The 19,672-nt window shown below is 34.3% G+C and overlaps 2 protein-coding genes and 1 long non-coding RNA gene across 7 annotated transcripts in view; 1 reads left to right on the top strand and 2 right to left on the bottom strand.

Moving 5' to 3' along the window:
• LOC109181521 (replication factor C subunit 3) overlaps positions 1-12,518 on the bottom strand; it is a 52,158-nt gene extending 39,640 nt beyond the window's left edge. Inside the window, exons 1-11 of one of the 3 annotated variants that reach the window (XM_019331328.1) lie at positions 12,236-12,518; positions 12,008-12,118; positions 11,888-11,920; positions 11,455-11,623; positions 10,606-10,787; positions 9,453-9,589; positions 9,246-9,344; positions 8,586-8,655; positions 8,418-8,492; positions 7,897-7,942; positions 7,242-7,564 (exon numbers count right to left, since the gene is read on the bottom strand). In XM_019331328.1, coding sequence (XP_019186873.1) covers positions 7,506-7,564; positions 7,897-7,942; positions 8,418-8,492; positions 8,586-8,655; positions 9,246-9,344; positions 9,453-9,589; positions 10,606-10,787; positions 11,455-11,623; positions 11,888-11,920; positions 12,008-12,118; positions 12,236-12,319 — 1,065 coding nt within the window. In that variant the 5' untranslated portion in view covers positions 12,320-12,518 and the 3' untranslated portion in view covers positions 7,242-7,505. Of the gene's footprint in view, positions 1-7,241; positions 7,565-7,896; positions 7,943-8,417; positions 8,493-8,585; positions 8,656-9,245; positions 9,345-9,452; positions 9,590-10,605; positions 10,788-11,454; positions 11,624-11,887; positions 11,921-12,007; positions 12,119-12,235 lie in introns of those variants that run through there. The other 2 variants (XM_019331329.1, XR_002054212.1) reach the window with 2 other exon arrangements.
• On the bottom strand, positions 1,478-5,005 carry LOC109181531. 2 transcript variants are annotated; one of them, XR_002054216.1, is made up of 4 exons: positions 4,702-5,005; positions 3,022-3,586; positions 2,017-2,644; positions 1,478-1,841 (listed from the first exon to the last, which is right to left on the bottom strand). It is a non-coding gene; the product is annotated as an uncharacterized LOC109181531 (long non-coding RNA). The 2 variants fall into 2 exon arrangements; XR_002054215.1 differs by lacking the exon at positions 4,702-5,005 and having other exon boundaries at positions 2,017-2,655; positions 3,022-3,807.
• Positions 1,591-17,167, top strand: LOC109181524 (ribonuclease S-2-like). Of its 2 annotated transcripts, XM_019331333.1 has the most exons (3): positions 1,615-1,870; positions 1,950-2,316; positions 16,909-17,167. In XM_019331333.1, exons 1-3 carry the CDS (start codon positions 1,634-1,636, stop codon positions 16,992-16,994), a joined length of 690 nt encoding a protein of 229 aa, XP_019186878.1. In that variant the 5' UTR covers positions 1,615-1,633; the 3' UTR covers positions 16,995-17,167. The 2 variants fall into 2 exon arrangements, with proteins under 2 accessions (XP_019186879.1, XP_019186878.1); XM_019331334.1 differs by lacking the exon at positions 16,909-17,167 and having other exon boundaries at positions 1,591-1,870; positions 1,950-2,417.
• The last annotated feature ends 2,505 nt before the right edge of the window (positions 17,168-19,672 follow it).

Raw genomic sequence — 19,672 nt, 5'->3', positions numbered from 1 at the left:
AAATATTTAAGTCTTCTAAAATATAATAATAATAATAATAATAATAATAATAATAATAATAATAATAATAATAATAATAGTTAATTACCGAAATGGTCCCTTGACTATAGCAAAATTATCAATTTGGTCCTTGACTATATTTTTTGACCAATTAAGTCCCTCAACTTTAAAAATCTTAACCAATTTGGTCCTCTGTTTGTTTGACGGTTAGTCAACCGTTAACTTGGGACCAAATTGGTAATTCGCAATAGTCAAGGGACCAATTTTGGTAATTAACTTTAAGGGTCGGCAATTCGGTTCGATTTTCTCGAACCGTACCGTACCAAACTAGTTAGATTCGGTAATATACCGAACAGTAATAGATTCTTGTATACCGAATGGTTCGGTAAAAACTCGAACCTAACTGAATTGTTCAGTAAAAACCGAACCGAATACCGTTTTTGTGGACCCCAACATCCATCGCATCATCCACTATCTCATTCAATTACAAAAACTCTTCTTCTCATTAGCTTTAAGTTTTTCACAACTTTTTGTGTACCCATTATTTTATCTCCATATTTTAATTATTTCTTTATTTATTTAATTTATAAATTTATAATTTTTAAATAAAGATATATGAATGAACATATGTAAATATGAAAACTAAACATATATATAGGCAAACTTAAAAATTAAATTAAAAAAAAAAAAAAAAAAAAAGAACTATGCTGCCGTTGAATCTCATTCTTTCTCTGTTTAAAAATAAAATAACAATAATTAACATTAAAATTAACAGCTAGTGAAAATAAAATTAACATTAAAATAAAACTACAATAATTAATAGTACAAATACGGAAAAGTTTGGCAAAGTTTCTGACATGCAACCTCAATTTGCAGGAGGACAAGTTTGGCAAAAGTTTCCCATCCCAATTGTCAAACTAATTTTAATGTCTCAATTGAATGCAGCAATAGGAGCAGGCCGGAAGGCAAGCTAAGGGCTTTGAATTTAGTAGTTAGTACTATGAGAGCCAGCCAAGGGGTACAGTCTTGTTGCATACTAACTAGTAACTAGTCACTAGTCACTAGTCACTCAGCTCCAAAAACGTAACTGTGCCAATTCAATCACAAACTTAATCAATTTAATTTACATATATATTAGCATCAGTTCAATTTCTTACCCATTATGAATTATTTTCACAAGTTGCAAAAAAAAAAAAACAAGCCCTTTAGCTCAAGAATCAAAATAATAATAATACGGATTATTATATTAATTGCATACCGAGCTTTCATTATGGTCATTTCATTCCCGATCATGAGCTGAGTATAGGATCAGTCAATGGATGAATAACATGTGCTTCTAACACTTCACATTCCACCCTGTGATCCACCAAAGCAAAGCAAAATAATCTCAATGAATGAAAACAAATGCAGTCAAATAAGAATGAAGTAAAACAAATTCAGTTAGAGCTACCTGATGTAGAATGACATTACAGTGGAGTAAAACAAACAAATTCATTCATTTATAGGAAATAATTAACAACTAAGAAAATGACAGGCAGTGGCTTATAGCCTATATAAACGCACACATAATACTTGAGCTTGCTTAGCATTACACACAGCACATCTCATCTGCAAATTAAAAGACATACACACAATGAAAATTCCTTTAAGTTTACTTATTTTCTTTTTACTTGTAACCAAGAGTTACCAAAAAAACCCATGGGATGGCTTTGGTTTGGCACTCATATGGCCCCCAGGCTATTGTGCTTCCATTGGTGACCGTTGCGAAGAGAGTAAGGTGAAATCTGATTTCACCATCCATGGTCTATGGCCATTTGCCAACTCCGGAGCAAAGCTTCGGCCTGGACGAAATTCAAAAACATATCAGCCAGTAAGTACCATTTTTATTTTATTTTATATTCAACGATTTTACTTCAATATCAATATAATATAACGCATGCATGTTGCAGATTCCAAAGAATTCTCCGCTCTTCAATCCACTCACTGCAAATTGGCCTAGTATTGAAAAAAACAAACCTGATGATGGTTTTTGGGCACACGAGTGGAATGACCATGGCAGGGCTTCCTTTACCCTCTTCAATCAACCTCAATACTTCACTAAAGCATTGGATCTGTTGCACAGGAACAATATCACGCGTGTTTTACAAAATGGTGGAATTGCTCGTGGTCGCCAGTACAGGGATACCCAGATTCTTGACGCAATCCGTCGTGCTTTAAATGTGAATGTCAAAATTCAATGCAAAGAAAAGTACCTCGTCGAGGTTAGAATCTGCTTTGATCAAGCTGCAAAAGCCATGATCAACTGTAACACCAAAGGCATCATAGGATACTGCCCAAAAAGCTTTACCTTCAGATAAGCTTTGGATGTTTGGGATTTTAGAAAATAATAAATAAATGTTGAATGGTTTACTAGTTGATGTTATTTTGTGTAAGTCACCACCCGAATTTCCTAAAAACGAATATATATAGTTTGCTTTAACTTAATTGCAGTTTATACAGACATATATTATATTGCATACCAAACTTTGAAAGCTGCGTGCAAAACTCTCATTATGGTCATTTCCGGGCAGAGTATAGGAGCAGTCAGTGGATGAATCACAAGCCTTGATTGTACTGGCTTCTAACACTTGGATCATATTCCACCCTGTGATCAAGCTAGAAAAGCAAATCTCAATCAAAAAACATGCATGCAGTCTAGGATCTATTACATTTTCTGAGAAACGTTTACTTTAGGAATATTGAATTTGGAGTTACAACAATAATTTCTCTTCCTAATAGTTAAAACTATCATTAATTTTCGACAGTAATGATAAAATCATGCATGGTTCCATTTCCAGTTACCCCTTGTTTCATTCTCATGTATATTTCTTTCCCGGCCCCCATTTATATATTTCAGTATGAAGCTAGCTAAACAGTTCACAAAGAGACCAACGATTAAAATTCTGCTTGTATACAACAAATGCAACACCAAACTTACGAAGCCAATGCATACTGACACTTCACATATCATTTCATACCTACCTAATTAATAGTGTGTTCGTTAGCCATAATGCTACTCGATCTGTGAGACTGTGACTCATCACTACCACCATTAGTGTCTCGACAGCCCGCCCCTCAAAAACATCATCCATCAGCAGGAAGTTTGTTGGAGGGAGAATGAGCCCTGCAATTAGTAGTTCCTTAATTGAGTCATATTTTTTGTGGAGTGCATGACCAACCAGTCAAATTAAATGATAAAAACATTTTCAAAGAAAAAGCAAGAACATTATAAAATTCTGTTGTGGAGTGCATGACCAACATAAGCCAATGCAATATAGCTGGATGGATTCAAAATAACAGAACCATTAGATTTGCTAAACAGAGGAGGAGTTCAACAGGTAAAAAAGTTGAAGCAAAGATCCTCCTTCCGTGCCCCTGTTGTTCTCACCAGGTAAAAAAAATTGAAGCACAAATCATCCTTCCCGGGCCCTGTTGTTCTCTCCAGAGAAAAGAAGGGTAATTCAATAACCCTTTCGGATCCGCATAGCAATTTCACCCATGTTACTACCGCTCTAAGTTACATTCAGGACTGGAATTCTCTGAAACACTAAGAAGCTCGATCAGTTAGTCAGAAACAAATCAAGAAAGGCAGGCAACTTTGCAATAACAGCATATAACATATCCACAACAACAAACAACTAACAGAAAAAGAGTTCAAAGAAGGTGAAAAAGGGAAAAGTAGAAACTAAAAGCGTTGACATCAAAACAAACATTTAGTTAGCCCAAAGAAGACAAACATCTTTTGAGGCCATTAAAAGTCATAATTACACTATGACTATCTCGCTCAGATAGTCCTGAGACCGCTGCTCACATCCTTAGAAGGAAAGCATTAAAATACTAGCATAAGTTGGAAACACAGACAGACAATTCAATAAAGAATATGATTTCCAAATTAATACAAGGTCCAAAAGAAAAAAAGGAAATCAGTTCATGTGATGGTTTCAAAAACAAGCATTAAGAATGGTTTCTTTTCTCATACAAGTACAAGTAACATTGCAAGAACTAGTTGTGTTATAACAGTAATCATGCCAATTCTAATCAAACTAACAGTGCTGGGACAAAATACATGATTCATTATGAGAAGATTCTGTTTCAAGACAGAAATTCTTCATCAATTTATGCTCTGAAACGCAACCGCTCTTCTTGTGAACATCAAGAGATAGAGCCACGCGTTGCAAAGGCGATTCCATGGGCACACAAGGTCTGTCTCTTGCGATCACGAGATTCAAGAAAATGATCACATGTTTGCTAATATACAATGAGCTGACATGAACAATATTTTTTCCTCAAGAACTGAAAATTGGATCTTCTTCACCAAAATCAGGTACAGTCATGAACTTTTGAGCAAGGCATTGAATTTGTTCTAGATTTGATGGATTTTAACACCACAGTAGATCAATGGATTCTATGAATTTGAGAGAATGAAAGTCTAAAGATCAATTTCAGCATCTCTGTATGCAGTGCATACAAGGTGTACGCATAAGAGTCTATGAAAGCTACTATTAAACTTCACATCAATAGATACTTGCAGTGTAGAAGTGCAAATACAACTTACTGTGTGTTTCATCCCTAAAACATTTTCAGACTCTCACGGAACGCTAGAAAGCACTCACTTGAATGGGTATTAATATTATCGATTCTCTTCTTTTTTTTTCCACTTACCAAATCAATGGAAACTAAGTGTGATTCACGATCATCCTCTTCAGCACCCATCCGACATATGAGCAAATGACGATCCTGATTCCAAATTTGCACTGGCTTCCAAAAATCATCTCGAATGGCAAGATGATCCAACCATCGAAAAATAAAAAATGCTATGGAACAACAATCAGAATTTTGAATATGCTCAAGGCAGAGGACTAACAAACGACCCCTAGTACTGTTAAAAAGCATTTATCACATCAATACAAAAAGACAAGGCAAAGATACTTAAAAACAATTGATTGAAGAAATACTTTTAGATCAAGAAGTAACATCATTGGCCATGCTACAGAAAGCTACTAGGGTAAACAATACGCTCAAGAGTGTAGGATAGAAATTTTCAAACATCTTATGGAGTGATCTATTTACTATAGTCTACAGAAAGATACTATGTAATGAGTCATGAGTAGAGATTAGTAGGAAAAAAAAAATAGAAAAAGGCTATTCTCAGTTCTCATACATATAGGCACGGATCAATCTAATTGTCTCGTCTTTTACCAAGTGAAGTTCACTCAAAATTGAAAGAAAAAAAAAAAAGTAAATTGTCTACAATAATTTATATTTGTGGTTGAATCAATCCTCCAAAGTGTGCGCTCAAGCTAACACAAAACTACAAGAAAACCCGATAGCAAGAAATTGATAGATGCAACTAAGTAACAAACTCGGATTTCCTAGCCAACCTGTAACAAAAAATGTGCACAAAAAGATATAATGTGTAAACCCCAGATTTAGGTTCAGTTTGGATTTGGGTCCTTTCCACCACCTACATTCATAGGGATGCTTAATTGAACGGTACAGGCCAAGATTCAGTATTTTTAAACACATCTGACCAAGGGTGGTGACTTAATATTAGGATATGGCGTTTGACATAGAGTGATTAAAGAAGTGGGTCTACAAGTGGAAAAGACCCTAACTCTAAAATGCACTTCTTCTAGACAAGATTTCATGGAAACAACTAATGTGATGTACTTCTTTTAGACAAGATTCATGGCAAAAACAATAATGTGTTAGCAGATGACAGGATATCATGGCAACATCATCCAATAGGTCATGAAAGAAGCTTTCTTTTCGGATCGGATCCGCATAGCAATTTCACCCATGTAAACTGATGAAACTACTGCTTAGTTGCATTCAGGAATGAAATTAAGAAAGAAAGGCATCTTTGTGATAATCGCATATAACATATCAACAACAGGAAACATATAGATAAAGAGTTAAAAGTAGAAACTAAAAGCATTGACATCAAAACAAACATTTACAATGCCCAAAGAAGACAAACATCTTTTAAGGCCATTAAAATTCATAATTACACTATGACTATCTATCTCGATCAGACATTCCCTAGACGGCTAGACTGCAGCTCGCATCCTTAGAAGGAAAGCATTAAACCACTAGCGAGCATAAGCTGGAAACATAGACAGACAAATTAAAGGAGGAGAAGGTATTTAATTTTAAAAAATTTACTCCCACCCCCTCCCAAGCGGGACAAATTATTTTGTGGACCCAAATCCAAAGCGCATGTTGATATTTGGGTATAGTAATTTTTCCCTTTCTACATATTTCATATGTTGTGAGATTGTGTCTTATATTCTCATGTGAAAATATTTGACTTTTTTTTCCATAATTACTACTTTCAAAATGTAATTTTATAAAGACTACACTTGAGACTCATTTCACTCGTTACGAAGACCGCTTGTACAAATAAATACGAATAAACCATATAGTTGATTAGATTTTTAGTGACCTAAAGGTTGTTTAAAAATCCCTTGGTAAGTTCATTTGTACAAATATGCTTCTTGTTTTTACCCACATTTAATTTATTTCACTACTTGTTACTTCATTCACACGACTTGAACTTAAAATCTTAGACGGCCTATACCATTGTCTAATCCTATTCTCTTATCCTCAGGGTGGATTTGTTAGGCAGGAGTTATTCTACATGCTAAAAAACGAGAAAGATGTGCACTTTGCATTTGGGAACATTCAGAAGGATGGCATAAAACATGCAACCCAAGGGATGCACACCTCCAAATTTTGCCTAAACATTAGTGCACTCCATCAAACCGCCTGTTTGATGGCATTGCCAGCCACTGTGTTCCAGTCATCATCAATGACGAAATACAGCTTCCATACAAAGATGTTCTTGACTACTCAGAGTTCTGTGTATTTGTTCGCACCTCGGACTCCCCCAAAGAAAACTTCCTCTTAAACATGATCAGAGGCATTGGGAAAGAAGAGTGAACTAGAATGTGGAGTAGGCTACAAGAGGTAGAACCCTTATTCGAGTATTTGTACCCTTCAAGGGGGAATGATGCTGCCCAAATGGTCTGGCAGGCTATTGTACGCAAGGTTCCTGCTGTTAAGTTGAAAATACACAGGAACTGGAGATATTATCGAACGCCTGTTTCATTGGATAATTCTGCTCCTCGTCTGCCAAGCAACTTTTGGTGAAGTCAATAGGTTGTTTTTTCAAGGTTTTTGCTCCAAATTACAGTTGTTCCGAGACCAGAATTCTTGTGGTGTATATAATTGATTCAGAGCATTAAGCTCTGCAAGAAGCTATATAGATAAACACACAGATCAGAAGGGAGAAGACAGTGAATTTTCTAGTTGCTGTCACTCAATCAGATTGTTTAACTAACTAAAGAACAAAGAGTTGAAAGAAATCCAGAAATTTGGGCAACTGCATCGTTGATGGCAAAAATTGTACCAACTACATTCACAGTTTAGATCTGCAGGCCTCGCCGCCTCGGGCATTCTCCACTTCATCCAAAGGTTGCAACGAGGAAATTTTTGTAAATGCTCATAAACTTGGCCACAAATGCTGCAAGATCAACCAGGAATAAGTAATTAAAGCATCAAAATTGGAAACTCTAGGCAATGCTTAGCAAGAATCATAAGAAAATATTTGATAGGGCACTGGGTATTGGGTAACAATTAAAATACAGTAGTAAATACCATCATCCTTGTAATAAGATATGCAGTGAATAGATATACTTAAGACGAGTCAAAGACAAAGTGGCTAGAGAAAGATATAAAAAAGAGAAAAGAAGGGACAGTTCAAAGCTTCTTCTTTTTTTCCAAGCAATTTAAACCAAGTATAACCAAAAAAAAAAAAAACATGTATAAAGAGTATTGGAAATGTGGATGAAGTACCTTCAAGGTGAAATATCGCCTTCTGTCCTAAGTGCATCCTATGTTCCTGAAAGATTGGAACTATTATTTTTAAAAAAGGGATGGCCATATGACAAGAGAGAAATAACTGAAAACTTAATTACTTCTTGATATAACATTTCAAATGAACAAGAGGCAAAAGCAAACCAGCTTCACATAGAATTTATTATTATTATTATTTTTTTTTTTGGGTTGGGGGGGGGGGGGGAGTTGCGGGTGGGTGTGAAACCACTAGTGTATAATGATTAGAATAGAGAATGTCACCTGACCTCTTTTCTCAATCGGTTTGTGGAACTCCTACTTGGACTTCAATAATAAGTGTTCATGGAAGTAATCATTTTAATTTATAATTTAGGCAAACATGAGGAAATTGGAATGCACCATTACTAGACACCAAGAAGTAGTACTGTTCTGTGCACAACAGATTGAGACAGATCTAAATATAGAACAGTATGGTGCAGAAGACAGACCAACAGATCCCATTGGTCGGAACAGTAACTTACATAATATGCAGCCCAATGGCAGACCTCATGCTTCAACTCAGAATCCAATTTCTTCAGGAGCTCAAAAAGAAGCCGCTGAAATTAAAAGCATATCCTCTATTGAACTGACAAATTCTATTTTCATTACTTGAAAAGGAAAAGAGGCAGAAGGGCACGGATGAGAATCACCTTTAAAATAATGTCAGGAGGAATACAATTAGAAAGTAGTTCATAGAGCTTTCCTCGAACCTGAAACAGCCTGTGATAAAGAACCTAACATTAGAAAAGAGGAAAGTAACTGGATGCAGTATAAGTTAGTAAAGCTTAAAAGTATATAATGAATTCTATTTATGAAGCAAGTAGAGCATTTCACACAAGTTGACACTGACATGACTTCATGCACTGTGAAGTTTCAAAAGGAAAAACTAGGTAGTAATATCTGGTTTTCTTTCACAGTTATTTTGTTTTCCTGTACTTGAACATTTATGTTTTAACCCAGCAATCAGCATCTTTAATATGGAGTAAAATTTTTATAAGTTTTATATCTTTAATCTTATGCAACACTGTTTTCCATTTAAAGTTACTCATATTCAGAAAAAGTTGTATCAAACACTGAAAGATAGACTACCAAGTTGCAATTTGACCCCCTATATAAATGGACCAAACACAACTTGAGGAAACAGAAGGCACATCTTGACAGTAAAATATAAGAGAAGGGATAAAAGTATTTTTCCAACTTCAATATAATATATAGTCATCACTTGGAAATTTAAAAAAGTTCCAGTCATCATAGTCAAAAGGTTGTATATTTTATTCAATGCTTTGCATTAAGATGAACCAGAACTCAACCTTTTAGGGCTCTGTTCCTTCATTATGTCTGATGCAATCTCTGCAACATATTCCTCCCAGTCCATTGGAGGTACTGCTTGGTTGTTTGTAAAGGGATACCTTCAATGGCAAAAAACAATCTGAGGTTTCAGCACTAAGTTTCGGAATGGATACAGACACATTGATATAAGTAGTTGAATGGAACATGAGGATGTCAAAGAGCTTAACTGTTGAACACGACAAGTCTCAAATGATAATATCGCCCTTCTGAGGCTTCTGTTTGACTTTTCTGCTATGCGGGCAGCAAATCCTGCTGGGAGCTGAAGTCCTTCTTTCTTCCCAATAAATTCCAAAACCTTCACTATCTGCCATAAATACAGATAATATATAAATTATTAAATTGTAAATCAAACTTAATGAAAAGAAACCTAATGAACAAGACATTAAAGTGAACTGTGTATACATGTACATTGTACATACATAGTGTTCAATATACTTAAAAAGGAGATACAGTTTTAGACATGACATGCAGCACATAAGAGTTTCGTACATGAGATATGCCTCCAAATGTCTATCAGTATCAAGTGTGACACAAAAATTCTATTTGAAACAACCAAAATGAAGTACTCCATAAAACAACTAAAGATATCAACAAAGAAAACTCAGGGATGAGCAGGAAGGCTATATACAGAAGTTGATTGAATAAAACGTAAACCTAAGAAGGTCTTATGCATCTACTAACACTCATAAAAACTGATGTTGCACAGGCATTATAATCCCTTATAAGTTCTTTTAGAAGTAAAAACCATTAAGAAAATACATAATCTGAGGCATGTTGGAACCGCTTGCTAGTTGTTTCAAGTGATCTGCATTGCAGAAATAATTGGAATATGATTCACTTCATTGCAAAGTACAATGGATTTAATTGGAGCATGTAGAGAATTTGTTCAAAAATTAATAAAGAAAATTATATATCTAAAAAGATATGCTTTCCACAGATAAAAATTTGCATCTCAGGACTCTTTTGATGCATGTGAAGCATGCCTATAAATGGCAGCATCTCACACATTAGTGTATCGGAAAAAAAATTTACCACGTGTAGTAAGAAAAATGTCAATATTTCAGTACTACACACAGGTGGGAAAAAAAAAAAGAAAAAGCAAATATTACACAACAAATTGAGAAGGGCATTCAAGGAATTGATCCTAAACAATCTTTCAAAGCCATCAAAACAATCTAAACCATAGCCAATTCAACTTCAATGCAAATACGCAATTAACAGTTCATATATTAGCCACTTGAATTGGTTAAGCCATGTCTAACGAAATTTAGAAAAAGGAATGAATAAGACTGAACAAACATATAGCAGAACAATACAGACCTCTTCTTCCTTAGGTGCATTTATTCGCACATTGAGGCATCGAGAACGAACAGCTTCTGTAACTTTTGAAGAACTGTTGCAGCAAAGAATCAGACGGCATGACATGCTGTATTTCTCCATTGTTCTTCGGAGAGAATGTTGTGCTTCTCTTGAGAGCTTGTCAACTTCATTCAGCACTAATACTGGAATTAAATAACATTTAATATTTGTAATTAGTACCATGAAATAGCAAAACAAATTGAGTGATTCTTTGGCCTTGGCTTATTTAGGAGTTTATCTGCTCCAAAAGTAGAATCTGGCCAGAAAACTAAAAACATGAAAATGCTCTAGAGTAGATTGTAGGAACAAGCCTCTTTCTCAACAACCAAAAAAACACACACATTCAGCTGAGCCAAACTCAGACATGTCAGAAACTCACAGAAACATGTTGAAACTTCTTTGACCATGTTAGACAACTGTTTAAAAAGTCAGCTTTTAATGCATGTCAGACACCAAAAAACCAACAGTCCAACACTTACCCAATTGCGTAAGGAAATTACAGCACATCAATAGATTATGAATAAAAACCAAGTTACTAATATTTCTATTGTATGGATAATGAAATCAGATTCTCAGTGAAGTAAATAGATAATGGGGCAAATGTACATAATCAACATATCAAAGCACTATAAGTTGCAAAATTTTCTGTGCTAGGGATATTGAAATCTACTCTTCAATAATAAAGTAAAAGATAACCATCTTGCTTTGTTATAATGTATAATGACATTGTGATGTAGTACTCATGTATCATGTATCATGTATCCATGCTTTTAAGTTTAATAAATAAAGTGAAGATAGTTGTGAAATCACCTTTGAAACTCTTCTTTCCTTTGGTGTCAATGGGTCTATTCTTTGCCATTTCTTTTATTACCTCTTGAACAACATATCGGTCTTGAAATCCAGCATCACCAGGACTCAATTCCACATGATGAGTGCTTGATAATGTAGTGAGCTCTACATCAATGGTCCTAGTTCCAGCCTGAGATATATTATCAATGTGTTACCAAAGCAAATGATGGTTATAGTGGCTATGACCCCAAAAAAAAAAAAAAACACTTCAACTGCAGTCATCACAGCCAAATGGATTATTGTTTCTTGTAGCAAACTAGAAGACACTAGCATCTATTATTAATGACAGAAAAGCTAGCACATTTTAACACCTTTTAAACAAGGTTGTTTCTGTATCCAATATATTCACATGCACAAAACGAAATTATCAAAGCATAAAAAGAGGGAAGCTCACATCAATTTTCCAGACTTTGTTCTCAGCTTTCACCTACAGAAGCAATTAACAGATGAACTAGTAAAAAATAATTTAAAAGAAATATTAGTAAATAAGTACGAAATAGTGAGAACGAATTACCTTATCGGCACTGGCCCCAAATAACTGCCGGATAAGGGCCATAATTAGGGTTTTCTTACCCGACCCTGATGGCCCGTAAAACAGCAAATGCGGGCAATCTTGTTCTGTAACCTACAAACAATCGGAGAATAAAAATCAAAGCAAATCTTAAAATTTCAGAACAAGTAACAAACTATTAAAAAACAAAACAAAACAAAAACCCGAAATCAGAGGACTGAATCCAAGTACCAATTTATTAAGATTTTGAGCAACATCTTGGTGCACGATGATCTTGTCTAGGGTTTTCGGGCGGTACTTGTCGACCCACAACATCTCCGCCTACTGTCGGAGAGCGAGAGAGCGAGAGAACGAGAGAGAGATAGAGAGAGATGCTTAAAGAGTGAAGAGAGCAGGAAGTGGCGGGAAAAAAAGGGGGCAGAAAGGGCTTGAGCCTTGAGATAACTGGTAACCCCGCGTTTTGCAGTGTTTCTCTTCAAGGGTTTCAAAGGTTTCATATTTACAATAACTTCCCATTTCTTTTAAATAATTAGAAATAAGCATCTTAATTTTTTAAAAAAACGTTTAAAACAAATATGCCATATGTATGTAAAAAATAAATAAATAAATATAAAAATAAATTGTTAAAGGTGTAAGATGAGATAGTGTTGATGGTACGTTGTTGTAAATCAGGCATAATAATGAAGGAATAAATTATGATAATTTAACGACTTATTAAGTGATGTGACTAGTGTTCAAATAAAATCATGTGAACAATAGATAAAATCTTAAACTTGATTTTTGGGAAAAAAAATAAAAAATAAAAACACCCATTTGAGTCTTGAGGGGCACTCAAGAGTCAAGATGGCCAACGAGGAGAAAACTCACTATTGAGTTTGCTATAAGATGCATGTGATGTAAAGAGTTAATTACCGATTTGGTCCTTCGACTATGAAGATTTCACCATTTTCGTCCTCGATTTTTAAAATTTCTCAATTTAGTCCTTGAGTATGTTTTTTTTTATTACCTGAAATGGTCATAACCATTGGACATCTATTAACTCGGGACCTGAAAGAGTATTCAAATCACACAACAAATTGAAGTGAAAAACTACCTCGCAATGTACTTGTTTGGTAATCAGCAGTTAGCTCTTCAATATTAGTATATATTTAATATTTTATGCCATAATTTTTTATTTGATCTACCTTATGTCCCGTATTTAGTTTCAACCATACCTATACAATTATTTTATTGATAATTATAATCAATTTTGACTATATTATCTTGTATTTGTAGACTTAGAATTACCTATTTAAATACGCAAATTCAATATTCAATTATCTATGCATGAACAATTCTAATTTAATTTTGCTTTTATATACTTTAAAGTACTTATTTAAACAAAATATTGGGCCTTATCTCAATCGCGCAATGCGCGTCAAAAACTAGTATATATAGCATATCTGCTAGGAATCGAAGGTCTTGACTTTGTTATGTTGCCCAATAAATACACAACAAATTTAACTATTTTAAGGCTATATTTAACAAACTTAGCTGAAAATGTAACTAAAAGCTTAAAAGGAATTGAAAGCTGGAAAACTATAAGCTAGGAGCTGAAAACTGAAGAGTTATTATGCTGAAAAGTGTAAATTGAAGAGTTGGTATGCTGAAAAGTATTTGGTAAAATTGACTTTTTTGATAAGTTGATAAATGTAAAAAGACAAAAAGGGCATCTTCATAAAATGTAAATTAGTTTATTTACATATTAAAATTTAACATTTTGAAATAAAATTATTAGCATAATCATGATTTAGAATCCCATAATGAAGTAACAATATTCCGTGAATCTCCTTCATCTAATAATAATAATAATAATAATAATAATAATAATAATAATAATTGCGGTGTGAAAGTTGCGGATAAAGGATAAGAGAAAATGATTTTAACTGGGAAGGGTAAAAGATGTCATTTCTTTAAAATAACAAGGACAAAGATGGAACAAAAAGTTAGAAAGGGTAAATGATAATTTTAAGCTAGGAACTTATTTTAGAAACATTACCAAACACTCAAATAGTAGCTTAAAATAAGTTATACATTTCTAAATAAACTCTGTCAAACACACTTTAAAAGTCCCAAATACTATAGCCAATATATCACACTTTTTTGGAAATAACAAACTCATTAATCATAAATATGAACATTTACAACAAAGCTTGATGGAATGGTAAGTCATTTGTTTGACACAAAAATATATATTTTTTTAGCTAGGCTACAGAAAACTTGATCCGCAGGCAGACTGTTTCATAAATTGAAAACTTAATACTTTTTTAGAATTATTAATGATCTGGTCAAATATAGAGAGACTAGTTGAAAAGTATTATACCACATAAGTATTCATCTCCAATTCTCCATTATTGTGTTCATCGACAATATACATACCCGATCTTTAGGGATGGCAATGTGCCCCGTCCCCGTAGGGGATGGGGACGAGGACGGGAAAAAATTTCGGGGATTGGGGACGGGGACGGGGAACTTTTTAAATTCCTCGTCGGGGACGGGGACGGGGATACCCCTCCCCGCCCCGCCCATCCCCGAAAATTAAAAAATATATATATTATATATTATATTTGGAATTAGGAATTAGATTATTACTTATTTAGTTAATTAACTTTATTAGATTTTAAAATTAAAATTTAAAACACACTCAATATTATTTAACTATTCAAACACTATGTATATATGGGATGAATTGAAATTTGGAATATATTCAATATTGATTACATTGCATGCATTGTGAATATTGAATGTGTATATATTGGACTAATTAGATTATTAGAATATATTGACTATGAATTTTAATTTTTTTATTTTTTATTTTAAAAAATTGTATTACTTTTACACATTGACTTTGGGTTGATCGGGGATGGGAATTCCCCGCGGAGATAGAAATGGAGAATTTTTTAATTCCCCGCCAAAAACAGAGACGGAAACGGGGATGAGATTGGAGTCGCCGGAACGGAAATGGAAAGTATACTCCCCGCCCCCGCCCCGCCCTGCCCTGCCCGTTGCCATCCCTACCTATCTTAGAACTTTTTTTATTGTTCAGGATAAGTTTCACATACACAGATCGTATCACGTTAGAGAAAAGACAAAAAGAAACTCGTCAACAAAACATGATAGAAATACACAAATCTACAAAACAACAAGACAATGAAACAAAAGTACATAAAACAAGTGTGGCTGTGTGGGTGGGTTGGAGTGAATCTGCTCGCTCCAGTGGGTTTTCTCTTGGTTTTTTCTCCGGTGAAAACTCAGGCAGCTTGAGGGATCTGGCCGGCAGTCCACTTTTCTGGCCACGGTTCGAAGGTGCAGAAGTTCCGTCGGGGCTTAGTGTGTTTTTTCGCGTGTTCAACCAAGCCACCGGCGACCAGTGGGCTAGCCTTCATCTCGTTCAAACGGGGTTAGCTTTAGCCACCATTTCTTCCGGCCAGCTTCTTACCCGGAGGTCTGGGTGTGTTTTTTCTCCAACAAAGACGTTGGGCTGGAAATCTGACCACAAACCAGCAAGGTAAGGGACGGGTTGTCGGTAAAGTCTCTAAATAAAAACTAAAAAGTGATAATCATTTTCAACACAAGCATTATGAAATTAGTCGGGTGAGAAGAGATAATGTCATTTTCGAGCCTAAGATTGGGATTGGGGAATTGATTGGGGAATTTCCACTCAGGCCTGAGAGAGTATTTGGTTTAGTTTACAAAGAATTGGATTCTGATGAGATTGGATGTGTTATGTGTAGACCTACCCCTCCCAAGTTCAGGGATAGAGGATGTAAAGTGTATTGATGGTATATATATTATGCCTAATTGCCCTTAGGAGTTAGGACTGATGGAACTAGGAATATCTTGATATGGAACTACAAATTAATCCATATCCTCACTTCGATCCTTTGTGGTCAAGGCCCTATATGATATTCGTTTGAACTAAACAAATAGTCTCACAGATCAAGTAGCATTATGGCTAACGAACACACAATTAGGTATGAAATGATTTGTGAAGTGTCAGTATGCATTGGCTTCGTAAGTTTGGTGTTGCATTTGTTGTATACAAGCAGAATTTTAATTCGTTGGTCTCTTTGTGAACTGGTTAGCTAGCTCACACTAGCTACATACTGAAGTATATAAATGGGGGCCGGGAAAGAAATATACAAGAGAATGAAACAAGGGCTAGCTGGAAATGGAAACATGCATGATTTTATCATTGCTGCTTTGTAATACGATCGAGTACTTGTGTACTGTCCAAAATTAATGATAGTTTTTACTATTAGGAAAAGAAATTATTGTTGTAGCTTCAAATTCAATGTTTCTTATTTTGATTGAGATTTTCTTTTCTATCTTGATCACAGGGTGGAGTATGATCCAAGTGTTAGAAGCTCGTGCTGCATAATCAACTCCTAGGAATCCTAATGCATATACGAGTGTAAGTACTATACATTTTTATTTGATTTAGAACTAATTTAATTTTATTCAATGATTTAATTTACTTCAATATATTATATAATCTATGTTGCAATTTCTACCGAATTCTCTGCTCTTCAATCGACTCAGTACAGATTGGCCTAATATTGAAGTAAAAAAATTTGATGATGGTTTCTGGAAACACGAGTGGATTAACCATGGTAAGGTTTCGTTTACCCTCTTTGATCAAAATCAATACTTCACTAAAGCACGGGATCTGTTGCACATGAATAATATCACGACTGTTTAAAAGATGGTGGAATTATTCCTGGTGGCCAGTACGGGGATACCCAGTTTCTCAACACAATCCATCATGCTTTAAACGTAAATGTGAAATTTCAGTGCAAATGGACCTATCTTATCGAGATTAGGATTTGTAAGCTGCAACAACCATGATCAATTGCAACACTAAGGCATCACAGGACAATGCCCAAAAAGTTTTACCTTCAAATCTTTGCCAGCTTACAGGGTTTTGAATGTTTGGGATTTTGGAAAATAATAAATAAATGTTGGATGGGTTACTAGTTGATATTGTTAGGGAGGATTTGATGAATGTATATAGTTTGCTTTAACGTACACGGTACAAAATAACATCATATATGCATCATATCCTCTCTAACAAATTAACTAGTAACCCATCCAACATTTATTTATTATTTTCTAAAATCCCAAACATTCAAAGCCCCGCAAGCTGGCTAAGATTTGAAGGTAAAGCTTTTTGGGCATTGTGCCTTTGGTGTTGCTATTGATCATGGTTATTGCAGCTGGATTAAAACAAATTCTAACATCGATGAGATAGGTCCCTTTGCAATGAATTTTCATATCTACGTGTTTAAAGCATGATGGATTGTGTTGAGAAACTGGGTATCCCCGTACTGGCCACCAGGAGTAATTCCACCATCTAAAATGCGTGATATTATTCATGTGCAACAGATCCAGTGCTTTAGTGAAGTATTGATTTTTGATAAAGAGGGTAAAAGAAGCCCTACCATGATCATTCCACTCGTGTACCCAGAAACCATCATCAATTTTTTTTACTTCAATATTAGGCCAATCTGCAGTGAGTCGATTGAAAAGCAGAGAATTCTGTAAAAATTGCAACATATATTATATTATATTGAAGTAAATTAAATCATTGAATAAAATTAAACTTGAGTTAGTTCTAAATTAAATAAAAATTGTATGAGTACTTGCATTCGTATATGCATTTGCAATCCTAGGAGCACTGACCTTTGCTTTGGAGTTGGAAAACAACCATAAGCCATGGATGGTGAAATCAGATTTCACCTTACTCACTATGCAACCGGCACCAAGGTAAGCACAATAGCCCAAGGGGCCATATTAGTGCCAAACTAAAGCCATCCCATGGGTGTTGTTGGTAACTCTTGGTTACAAGTAAAAAGAAAATAAACAATCTTAAAATTTTCATTGTGTGTATGTGTTTTATAATTTGCAGATGTGATGTGTAGTGCTGTGTTTAATTCTCAACAAGCTAAGTATTATGTGTGTGTTTATATAGGCTAAGCCACTTCGTGTCATTTTCTTAATTGTTAATTATTTGATATGAATGAATGAATTTGGTTGTTTTACTCCATTGTAATGTCATTCTACTTCAAGTAGCTCAAACTGAATTTGTTTTACGTCATTGTCATTGTCATTGTACTACATTTGTTTTCTTTGAGATTTGCTTTGCTGGATCACAAGGTGGAATATGAAGTGTTAGAAGCGTACAAGCAAGGCTTAGCTTGTTATTCATTCATTGACTGCATGCTCCTATACTCGGAAATGACCATCAAGTATTCAAGTGTTAGAAGCAGTAGAAGCAAGCTAATGCTTGTTCTTCATCCATTGACTGATCTTATACTCATCTCGGAAATGAAATGTGACCATAATGAGTTTTGTAGACGTGAAACTTGGTGGGTTTTCATGTAGTGTTTAGAAGGATTCAATCACACATAAAAAATTGTAGATATTATGTTTTTTTTTTCCTTTGAATTCTCGTAGAATAAACTTCACTAGATCCTCAGCAAGATTGAATTGTGGATGGCAAATTAGCTGGGATTTTTCAGGTTTTGGGCTGAGACACAAAAGAAAAACTGTGAAGGAAGAAGATACATCCTTGGACTCATTTCATTTATGGGTTCAATAGATGTCTGTGGTTCTTTGACGACGTGGTTATTTCGAGGCATTGTATGGAATTTTACTGCCTCTTTCAGTAATTAGTTGGGTTTTTAGGCCAAAATTCATATCCTAGGGTATGCTGTAGTGAAAATTGTACATTTGTGTTTGATTGGAATAAAGTTTGCATTCACCCAATTGACGTAACCCAATTGCACCTGACATACTACCAATAAAAATGTACTGAAGATGAAGACAATGACAATGCTATCCAAAAGATAATTAAGAAGAATTAGAGAAATTTAAACCAAAAGTAATATTTATTTAGACTATCGTTTTTAGACTAAGTATTTACTAGCATTATTACAAAATTGTAAACATTTATTTTAGTGATAATATAATCAATCTCTCATATATTATCTTGTATTTATATACTTTAAATGACAATTTAAATAAATAAATTTAATATTTATTTAGCTATGCATGAACATCTCTGATATAATATTGCATTGATATACTTTGAAATACTTATTTAAAAATAATCATTGATCATTATTACATTCGTGCAAAGCGCGTAAAAGAACTAGTTATATTAAAAAATAACAAAAAATGAAACGAACATAATAACGTGGAGCATTTGTCTTCAATCAAGAACAAAAGAGCAAATTATGCCGTGGAATCGTGTTCACTTTGCAAGGTAGACACGATTTAAAAACTGTTCATAATTATGAATATATAGTTCAAAAATTATGAACATATAGTTCTATAATTATGAACATAGAATTGTGAACATAATTATGAATATATAATTCTGTAATTATGAATATAGAGATTCAATAATTTTGAATATGAAGTTCAAAAATTATGAATATATACCTTTATAATTATGAACATAAAGTTCAGTCATTATGAACATAGTAGAGTTCAATAATTATGAATATGAAATCCAAAAATTATGAATATATAACTTTATAATTATAAACATATAATTCAGTAATTATGAAGATATATAACCGTGTCCACCTTGCAAGGTGGACACGGTTCCACAACATAACAATT

Source organism: Ipomoea nil, unplaced genomic scaffold, assembly GCF_001879475.1.
Source record: "Ipomoea nil cultivar Tokyo-kokei standard unplaced genomic scaffold, Asagao_1.1 scaffold1043, whole genome shotgun sequence".
Taxonomy (NCBI): Eukaryota; Viridiplantae; Streptophyta; class Magnoliopsida; order Solanales; family Convolvulaceae; genus Ipomoea; species Ipomoea nil.
This window is presented reverse-complemented; position numbering and strand designations above follow the sequence as displayed.